Source organism: Calliphora vicina, chromosome 1, assembly GCF_958450345.1.
Source record: "Calliphora vicina chromosome 1, idCalVici1.1, whole genome shotgun sequence".
NCBI classification, from domain to species: Eukaryota; Metazoa; Arthropoda; class Insecta; order Diptera; family Calliphoridae; genus Calliphora; species Calliphora vicina.
In genome coordinates, this window is record NC_088780.1 from 106,867,603 (window position 1) to 106,879,450 (window position 11,848).

At 31.1% G+C, this 11,848-nt stretch overlaps 1 protein-coding gene across 1 annotated transcript; it reads left to right on the top strand.

Moving 5' to 3' along the window:
- The first annotated feature begins 7,057 nt into the window (after positions 1–7,057).
- On the top strand, positions 7,058–11,277 carry LOC135955192 (cytochrome P450 4d1-like). The gene is made up of 4 exons (XM_065505516.1): positions 7,058–7,550; positions 10,183–10,252; positions 10,313–10,863; positions 10,928–11,277. The coding sequence occupies exons 1-4, from the start codon at positions 7,073–7,075 to the stop codon at positions 11,275–11,277; spliced, it is 1,449 nt and encodes a 482-aa protein (XP_065361588.1). The 5' UTR covers positions 7,058–7,072.
- The last annotated feature ends 571 nt before the right edge of the window (positions 11,278–11,848 follow it).

The following is an 11,848-nucleotide window of genomic DNA, read 5'->3' on the forward strand; positions in this document are numbered from 1 at the left end:
TTTTTTTCGACATCTGTCATTTGCTAGTGCGTATGACATGCAAATGAACTTAAACTTAAATCTGCAATGATTTCTCGTTTACCCCTTCACGTTACTATTTAAATCAGGTTGATGGAAACAAAATTTCAAATAAAATTAATGAAAAATGTCTGCATAAAATGTGTTTTAAAGCATGATTTTCTAATTTAGTACGAGCATTTTATAGAAATAATTGAGTGTTGACAGAATGATAAACAAAATGAATGATGGAATGAATTAATTTATAAACTCATTCAAGTTATACAAAGAGCGTATATAATGTGCTGAGTGGGTTTGAGATGGATGTTGATATGAATACATGTTAAATGAAAGGGACAGAAAATGATTAATTAAAAAGTAACTACTTTAAGATCCAAATCAGGAGTTAATATGCTAAAACTGCTATGAATCTTTCACTTTTTGTGGTGGATTTGCAAATTTCTAAACTAAATTCTTTGTTTTGTATCATTCGAAATTTATATAAATAATTTGTTTTACGAAATAATGCCATGATTTTGTAAAATGAAAAACGCTTGGAAGAAAACATTTAAAACATGGAAAAAATCCAAGTCTCAAAACTAATTTCCTGTATTCAACATGCAAAATGTGTTGATTTAACAAATAAGCTTAATAATTTTGAAATTAAAACATGTTCATGCTTGTGATTTAATACAAAACCTTAGTTTTGGTCATCTGTTTAAAAATGTTTATGTAAATTTTTAACTGAACTTATGCAGTTAATGAATTGATTTTTTCCATTAGATATAAGCCGTTATTTTAACATAGTTTTACGGTATAGAAATTAAATACTGGTTTGTGGTTGGAGTCTGTGCTACATGTGTATATATTTGTGTGTGGGGCTTGACTTCGCTATACTAATTAATTAATACATTGAAATCTAGATGGCGCCTTTATTTCAATTCATAACATACATATATAAAAAAATTTCTTAAATAGTATGACTTTCATATAACAAAAGCTTTAAGAAATTCCGGACGCCTAGACCGATTTAACTAATTTTTTTTAATGTCCGCAATACATAGTCCGCAAAAGTTTTTACATAAATAAAAATTGTCCACGTCCACTAATGCGCCTACTTATTAAATACATCTGCAAAATACATACATAGGTCTGTGATCAATCATATTTCAGGCCAAAATTCAATTACTTATACATATAAAAAATAACAATAACTTAAATCGCTAATAACTTGGCCAATAAGCGGTCAATCAAGAAAAGGACCTCAATCTGTGATCACTCATATTTCTGACCAAAAATCGATTTTTTTTATAAAAACTCAAAATATCTAAATTCGCTAATAACTTGGCCAATAAACGTTTAATCAAGAAAAGCATCTCGATATAAAAACTCAAAATATCTAATTTCTCTAATATCATGGCCACTCAAGAAAAGGAGCTCCATCTGTGATCACTCATATTTCTGACAAAAAATTGATTTTTTATATAAAAACTCAAAATATCTAAATTCGCTTATAACTTGGCCAAAGCGTTTAATCAAGAAAAGGAGCTCCATCTGTGATCACTCATATTTCTGATCAAAAATTCGATTTTTTATATAAAAACTCAAAATATCTAAATTCTATAATATCTTGGCCAAAAAGCGTTTCATCAAGAAAAACAGCTCGAACTGTGATCACTCATATTTCTGACCAAAATTCGATTTTTTGTATAAAAACTCAAAAGATCTAAATTCGCTTATAACTTGGCCAAAGCGTTTAATCAAGAAAAGGAGCTCCATCTGTGTCACTCATATTTCTGACAAAAAATCGATTTTTTATATAAAAACTCAAAATATCTGTTGTCTGTTGTTGCAAGACTTAGGTCTGTTGTTGCAAGACTTAGGTTTTTGACAGCAAACTTAGGTTATTTGTCTCTTAGTAGCGCTTCTATGTATATATATGAATAAAATTTATCATTCAATAATACGTTTTTTTTCCTTTTTAAATATTTTTACCCTTTTCAACCCGTTTCTCACAAATTTTTTTAACTTTGGCAGGACAACGTTTGTCGGGTCAGCTAGTTATTTAAATAAGTTTCAGTTCAAATCCACTACAATTTTTGTTGTTAGCATTAGCAAATATTTTATATTTATGTATGTACATTAGGGGGCCCTGTTTGTATGGAGGAAAAATAAAATGACGATGTTCCCAATTAAAATTTGACTTTAAGTTGTTTGAGGAAACCATTTCTCAAAATTTCTATTCTAGGTTGAGTATTTCATGAGCTGGATCAAAGACTTCGAGAGAAGGACCTACGGGGATGAAATATTTTTTGTTGATCAGATTTAATAAAAACACAAGCTCTGTTGAAAATGGCAAGAATCGGTCTATGATTTCTATCTGTCCACATACAAATTTCTTTCCGGAATATAGTTATATGGTACATAAATGCCTATATATTAGCAGTAACCATACAAAATACAGCAAACATAAGTTGTATGTAAAAATAAATCATAAAAATAAATTTCGTTTGGATCCTAAAATCACTTAAATACGTATAAATATCTTACAAATATCTTTATCACTTAAATATTGACTTAAATCCCCTCTTAATTATAGAAATCTTGGCCATGTAATTGGCCAAGTCTCCCATAAAAGGACCACTTCCGAAAAACACACTAACTTAAATAAAAATTTCATAAGGATCAACAATATATATATTATGTGGGTCTCGGATGAATATTTCTCAATGTTACATAAGGAATTACAAACTAATATATACCCTCATTCACCACTTATGGTGGTGGAGGCTATAAAAAAGGACCTTTGATTAAACTCATTGAATACTGAACCTTGGACACAAATTTTGAGAAACTGCTTCATACATTGAATTCAACTTTTATTTTGGAAACATCCAAAAATTTTTTGGGGCCACACTAAAGTTCAGTAACGAGCATAAAAAACACAACGCACAGTGATATAGAAAAACAAGTAAGAAAGTAAAAGAGCAAAAACATTTTTCTTTTAAAATTTCAATAATTTAATTTTTTTAGTGATTTTCGGAAGTGGGCCTTTAAAGGGGGCTATGACCAATTACGGACCGATCACCATGAAATTAGGTCGTGTGATTTATGTCTATATTAAAGTTAAGTATGTTGAATTTTGTGTGTATACCAAAATTTTTAAGCGATTTATGCACGTTCAAGTGATTTTCGGAAGCGGGTATATATGGGAGCTATGACTAATAATGGACCGATCGTAACAAAATTTGGTGACATGAATTTTGTGTATATAAAACTTATTTGTAGGGGAATTTGTGGAGATACATGTATAAATTAAACATTATTGACCGACAAAGTTCAATTTCGGGAGGACATTTGTATGGGGGCTAGGTGAAATAATGGACCGATTTCAGCCAGTTTCAATAGGCTTGGTCCTTGAGCCGAAAAAATAATATGTACCAAATTTCATCGAAATATCTTCAAAATTGCGACCTGTACTCTGCGCACAAGGTTTACATGGACAGCCAGCCAGCCAGCCAGCCAGCCAGCCAGCCAGCCAGCCGACCAGACGGACGGACGGATATCGTTTAATCGACTCAGAAAGTGATTCTAAGTCGATCGGTATTCAAACATCTGCACAAACGCATAATACCCTCCCCACTATGGTGGTGTAGGGTATTAAAAGGAAATAAATCAGTAACTTCTAAACGGTTAGTCCGATTTGAATTAAATTCGACATGCGCAATGAGAAAGTGTTGTCGAGTTTAAGTTTTGGACCTCATTTGCACGTGGTCCAGTGTTCGCCAAAGTTGGACACCTCGGGTATGTTACATTTTTAAAGCGATCCTATTTCTTAGTTTGTGTTCCGATTTCAATCTCCTAGCCATTTTTAATAATTATTTTTTAAAACATTTTCAAATCTAGTCAATTTTTTTTTAGAGTTGAATTGTTTTTGCTCGCACAAATTTAACACTGGCTTTACTAAAAAATTTATAATTATCCCTACGTACAAAAATATTGCACAAAATGTCATACAATAGAAAAGAATTTATAAATAGCAGATGAGGAGAACTGGATTCCGTTATAAGACAAATCATACCAGTTGAAGATCACATAACATTGCGTTGCATTTTTTATGCTCGGTAATGTACACTAGGATGGCCTTTAATAAAGAAAATATTGATTTTTCCCAGTCTCAACCCCCAGTTTGGTGAATATTTGTAAAAAATCATCCTGAACAAATTTTAGATAAATCGGTTGGGGTTAAAACCTGCCGCACAGAGGGATGGCTTCATACATTTGTTGACAAAAATTATAAGGAGTGCTCGTAGAGCGCTAAAATATGGCACCGAGAATTGTATGGACCAAAATAAGAAAAAAAATAAAATTTTATCAAAATCGACCACGCCCAACGCCCACTGCCCATGCAATCCAAATCGATTTTTTCGCATAAAATTGTTCCTATCCAAGTAAAAGTCTAGAAATTTGGTACATATATTTTTTGAAACAAAAGAAGAACGTATGCCGAGTTTCAATAAAATCGGTCACGTCCACCAAACCCATACATAGATAAGAATTTTTATGATATTTCGTTTGTTATTCGACAAAAAATTTTAAGTTTTCATCCTGTTCCGAAAACTATTTTTTTTAATCGAAACAAGACACTCCCAATTTTCATTTTATTAAAAAAACTGCGTGGGGGAAAGTGGGGCTACATTTTTTTCCCATGGAAAATCAAAAATAAAATAATTTTTAGAGACTTATAGATTTGAGCATATCTTCTTAACGGTTTATGATATCGCCAGAATTTTTTTTTTCATTTATTGAGAAATGTTATATTTTTCAAATATCTTAAAGGTAAATGGTATTATTAGGAAAATTATACATATATAAACCACTGAATTGCGTTAAAATATAATTACATTTTTGCTTAACACCCTTGCATAGACTTTACTTAAATTTTTTAAAAATAATATAAAATTTTTCTTAAAACTATAAGTGTACATTTCATCTTTAAGCATTTCTCTACAAAACTGCATCATTTGATTTTTGAAATTGAGTGTTTGAAAAAGTGACTTTTTGACACCAAAATCCCTCTGTGTGCCGCAAGACTTCTGAAGTTTTGAGATGCATTTGCAAGGGGATAAAATGCAATTTTTTCAATTTTTGTAAAAATTTTGCCATTAAAAGTTGCTTTTGCAATTTAATTTGAAAGACTGGGAAAAAATTTAACTTTTGTGTATTAAGGGCCACCCTACTGTTTATATATCAAAAACAATTAGTTTGTATGCAGTTTTTTTAGAGTCGTTTTACTTAATTATGTAATAATAAGTAATACATACTTAGTAATGCATATTTAATTGCATAATTTTATTAGTTGGTTTGTAATACAACGAGTTCCTAACAAAGAAAAAATAATTTTAATTTTTTTTTTAAATTTCACACATACATATTTACATATCAATCATTTTATAACTGATTTAAATTAATACCAAAGAAAGAATTTCTTTTAGTAATGATTAAAATATCATTAATTTAATTAAAATATTTAATTTGTTTCACAATCTTTAATTGAATTGTTCATTACACACAACTAATAGTGTTGTATAAATAATTCTACCCTTATTTACAGGTACAACTTTAAGTAGAACGCATCTGTTTGTAATTACTTACGAAGCCATGTCGAGCTTTTTAGTTCAAAGCTCAAGATTCAGTACGAAATTATGTTTCATTAGAGAGTTCAGTATCTTGGAGCAAGTAGCTTGGCAATATTACAAATGCAAAATGCGTTTTTGTGAGTATGTATTTTGTTATTGCAATTGCAATGATATTTGCACTTAACACTGGACGCCACATACATATAAGCGGAGTTCAGTATTAAGTGCGAATGGTATTTCATCATTGCAAATGCAAAATTGTAAATGTTTTTGTGTGTATTTTGTTATTGGATTACGGTAAAATTTTGCATTTGCTAGGCCAATCGCACTTAACAGTGAATACCGCTATAGTTAATAGGAAACATGTGCAAAAATAGTGTTACACATTAGTTTGTATTAAACATATGCACATATAAAACAGACATATGTCATATATAACTTGTCAACAGTAACTAAAATCAACAGATAATATACTTAATTACCTCATAATTGCTTATATTTATCGTGTAATAAAAACCTGCCCATTTCTTACACTTAGATTAATTATAATAATTATATTTCCTATTAACTATAAGTTATTATATATTAGGGATGCCAAACGGTACTGGGTTTTACAAATCCCGGGATTCGGGATTTTAGAAATGTAAATCCCGGGATCTCGGGATTTTTCGGGGCTTCGGGATTTTAGTTAAACGTCAAAAACATCAAATTCAAGAATAAAAACTATTAATTTCATTAATATATTTAAGTAAAAATATAACAAATCAATAACTAATGCATTGAATTAAAATAAAATGGTCCATGATTTTCCCTAGCTCCATACAATTGTCCCTCGGAGTACTGTCCTAAATATCCTTATAAAATTTTGCACAAAATAAGTTGTAAGTACTCTGAAATTATACTGTAAAGTATTGCGGAAATCCGGCTACATTTGCTCCTAGTCCTCTTCAGAAAATAACTTGAACATAAATTTCGTAAAAGTGTAAATTGTGTAAAGGTCTGTCAATGCAAGGGAGACGTGCTGCTCCCTGATTCAAATAAAAAAAACCGGGTGCGTTTGGATTTGAAGCGAGATTAGTATTATAAATATGCTGAAATTTAACTTTCTAAGTATTTTGGGTGCTTCAAAAATCTTCCTAAAATATCAAAAATCTCATAATATTCCGGGATTTGTTAATCCCGAAAAATCTCGGGATTCTTTTTCACAAATCCCGGGATTTTTCGGGATCGGGATTTCGAGATTGGCATCCCTATTATATATATTCATTGTTCTTAAATGTTCCAATCCAGTAAATACTTGATTAGTTTAAAGCTACACTTCAATTCGAAAACATCACATAACTATACTCAACTCAATGTATTTAATTTATATAATACTGTGTTTATTCACAGTATGTGTTCTACTTTTCTTTAAACCGCTTAAACGTCTTATACGAATGAGATATTTAGCGCGTAGTTTCGTTGGCCCCAAAGCTTGGCCATTGCTGGGCAATGCATATTTGTTTTTGGGTGTCAAACCAGAAGATCTGGTTCAAATTATGGCCAATATTTTCAAAGACTATGGCAAAACGGTGAAATTGTGGTTAGGTCCTGTATTAGCTATTTTTATGCAAGACGCCAATGATCTGGAATATATCTTGGGTACCAACAATTTGCTGATAAAATCTCAGGATTATGATTTTCTTAACGACTGGTTGTGCGAGGGTCTACTCATTAGTAAACCACCTAAATGGTTTAAACGTCGCAGAATTCTAACGCCTGCATTTCATTTTACAATATTGGAGCAATTTATTGAGTTATTTGAACATAATACACGAATTTTTGTGAAAAATCTACACGAAGCAGCTGAGAAGAGCAACGGTCTTATTCAAATGGATCATTGGGTACATTTGCTAACACTGGATATTATCTGTGGTAAGTTCTTTAAACAGTGATGGGAGACATGTGGTTTTGATAAATCGGTTTTTTTGTTTAATAACAATCCGTTTATGTTATATACTCTATAAATTAATCAAATATTTAATATTATCGAACACAGATATGTGTATTAGTGTGTCACAAACTTGGTCTAAAACATTTGTACTGAAATGTTTTGCCAATTTGTGCAATGTTAACGAAACGGGAGTTCAAAAATTGAGTGTGAAGGCGGACTACTGACCCAGAAAATAATATTTATTTTCACTAAAGTACAATTAAAGCTCTTCCGTATAGGTCAATCATAAATCACTTGGTCCTTTGAAAATATGTTGGTGTATCTCGCTAAATCTGTATTGTTTCGACCCACCATTGTCCCAACATTGTCCTAAGTATTCTAAGATCGCAAATTCTAGGATTTAATCCTGGACCGTTTTGCCTGCCTGAACCCACTCAGTCCAAGAATAAAACCATACAAAGGTTCCGGTCCTATGAAAATGTGATGGCTCCTGTTGGCCAGACAATCAGTTGTGCAGGTTATCTGGAACTCATGACCAGATAACATGCACAATATCAAACCAATATGTTCACTGAGTTGGTAAAGATATGTATGTAACGCAGTGTACCATAAGAGGATAAGATCCTGAGTGCAGTCTGGCGCAGAAAAATTCTCAAACCTCCTAGTGTCTTCCTGAAATACTCAACAGTATTCAATAAATAAACGCGTTGACACTAGGGTATTCGAATTATTCGATTTTTCTCTTGTTCGAATAAAACGATTAATTCGAATAGGAGATTTTAACTTGTTCGAATAATTCGGTCACACGTTTAAAATTAATCGAATTATTCGAATAATTTAAATTTTTTTAAAAAAGTATAGAACGAAGTTTTGATGTCGGTTTTATAATATTTTAACAATTCAAGTATTGATAATGTTAAAAAACATTATTAAATTTTCAACAGAAATATTCTGATCAGATTAATTTCCGAACAATCTACAAAACAATTGACTAGCAAACCCTTTAGATTCCGTTCTGGAGCTATGCTTTAAAAAATTTGATCTAGTTGGACCTGAGCCTGAATTCAAGTACAATATAAACGTATTAAGATCTTCTTTATGTCATTCATTAATTCGGGTTTTAAATTGAGTAACTAATTCTTTAGTAAATTAATTATTCACTATGTCTAAATTGTATTATATATCAAGCTCTATCAACGTTGCCGAATTTTTGCTTAATAAAGTGGTCTTGGGGAATTACACAATAAAGGGAATCTGTGCAAAGTTTGATATCATTGTCAGTGAACGTGGCTAATTTGAAGTCAGGCAGTGCATGATTGACGCATTTACAAATACGCAAAAAGTTTATTATCATGTTAGACAAAGATGTTCAACGATGTTCAAAATCATGTATAAGACGATGGAGTTCGTCTTATACATGATTTTGCTTTTCTTGCAAAACAAACATTAATTTGCAATATTTGTGTTTATCATTCGATTTATTAAATATTTTGCTACACTTACGTATGCGGTTAATAACATCACTTATATACATATATTTTAAGATCATGGCCTTCATCTATTTCAATGTAATCATTATAAATGTCATCCTCAATATCACTTTCGACGACCGTTTCAAAATCACATTCTCCATCACATTCAACTCCACTTTAATCTAAGTTAATATTTTGATTATTAATTGTGATTCTTCTAATATTTCGCCAGCTAAAGAACAAATATTTTATTTTCATTGGTTCAAGTACTAAGTTAAAATTTTGAAAGATTTGTTTTTAGAATTGAAACTTCCTGCAGTAATATTTATAGAAGGAGCTATCGGAACAGTCATCTACAGTGATCGAAAGTCACTTTGTCTTTATTTGTCGAATTTCCGAAAAAATACAATTTTTGTGAGCCATTATTACTTATTTATATTTGAAATTATGAAAAATTGTAAGCAATTTAATACATTTAAATATATATGAACATTTATTCGTTTTATTCGATTATTCTACATAAAATTGTTTGAATTATTCGTTATTCGAAAATGGCAATTTTTAAATTGTTCGAATAATTATTCGTAAGAAATTATTCGATTAATCGAACGATCATTAGTCGAATGAATACCCTAGTAGGTACCCATCGAAATAATCTTTTGAATTTTGGGTCATACGGCGTCAGTGGTGCTGGTATTTGGAACTCTGGGCAAACCATAACTGATCTACATTATCAAGACACTGTTAACATCATCAATATCCAGATTCCTGTAATATCCGGAACATATTTTCATAACACGTATTGGCTTTGAATGACGATAAAGATACGAATGGATCTTGGATTTACCAGGTTTATAGGCAATTGCAAACTGAATAAGAATGACTGTCACTCTGAATATTCCAAGTTGATATGCAAACTAGAAGAGGTGTTTTGCATTCACTGTAATATAGGAATCCCTAATGTAACTATCTAATAGGTTCTACATTTTTTTTTAGGATTTATTGCGAGAGTTTTCGAAATATTTTTTTCATGCCACATTTTAGTACATTCCATTACAAAATAAACCTTTCATTGGCGTTATTTCATACTGTTACTACAATAAAATGAAGTAAGATTAATAAAATTCATTTTGCCTTATAGAAACTGCTATGGGCGTATCTTGTAATGCTCAGACCAATGCTGACACGGAATATGTTAGAGCTGTTAAAACGTATGTTAAATAAAATCATTTACATAAACGAATTTTTATCAATATTGTCCTTGAATTTAGCATTTCAAGCATCCTATTTAAACGCATGTTCGATATTTTATATCGCTTCAAACTAATCTATAAATTTACCAAATTGGCCCAGGAAGAAAAGAAAGCCTTGGCTGTTTTGCATGGTTTCTCAGAAAACGTTATCCTCGAAAGACGTGAAGAGCTTTTGAAAACCAAAGAGAATTCGGCACAACCACAATCTGATGATGTGGGTTTGAAACGTAAAATGACATTCCTGGATATTTTACTACAGTCTGAAATTGATGGAAAGCCCTTAAGTAATTTGGATATACGCGAAGAGGTGGACACTTTTATGTTTGAGGGTCATGATACCACATCTTCAGCTATAAATTTTTGTTTCTACAATTTAGCTATGAATCCGAAATATCAACAGAAATGCTTCGAAGAAATTATAAAAGTATTTGGAAAAGATAAAACTAAGCCGGTTTCCTATAAGGGTCTTAATAATTTACATTATGTAGAATTGTGTATCAAGGAGACGTTGAGAATGTATCCTTCGGTACCTTTAATTGGCAGGAAAGTAACGGAGGATTGTCATATAAGTAATATTATTTCGTTTTATAAATTTTAATATACTTTACTGAATTTTGTTTTTAAAAATTCCAGATGGAAAAATACTTCCTGCAGGCACAAATATTAGCATTTCTATTTTCCACTTGGGCCGTCAAGAAGATTTATTTCCCGAACCCAATACATTTAAGCCTGAACGTTTTGAAATGATTTATACTACCGACAAAAGGAGTGCCTATGCCTACATACCTTTCTCGGCTGGTCCACGTAACTGCATTGGACAAAAATTTGCCATGTTGGAAATAAAGACTGTTTTGGCTAACGTTTTGCGTCACTATGAACTTGAGTATGCGGGGAAAAAAGATGAAAATCTATTGCTAATTGCGGATTTGACATTGAGCCCAAGGGACCCATTAATGTTTAAAATTAAACCAAGAGTGTATTAGATTAGTAAATTGCTTGTTAATATAAATATAATATTGGACTTGTTTACAAATGAGAGCTACTTTATTTTCATTATAAAAATAATGTTTGGATTTCTAATAAAAATTCGAATTTTATTGGACATATTTGGAATTTGGAGAATTTTTGTTCTTATTATGAATATAAAGCATTGTTCACTGAAAATCCGGTCTCACTTAAGCTTTAATATCTACATAAAGAAAAATTCGATTTCATAATGTTCAACCATAAATTTAATTTTATTTATTAAAAAATTCTAGTTTTTAACTTAATGGTACCCATTAACTTTTGCACAACTTTTCGGTCCACCTGTGCTGCATATTAATTCCAAGCTGATAACATTTTCTTATTGTCGATAATAGCGCTTCCAATATTTTTCAATTTATCGAAGTTGGGGACAATTGGGTGGGTTCATATGTTTTGGTATTACATCGACTTTGTTGCTTCAATACCAATCCATGACAGCTTTGGAATAGTGGCAGGAGGCCAAAAATCATGCCAAAACTTTACTGAAGAATGGTGTTGTCTAATAAAGGGTAGCAAACGTTTTTGAAG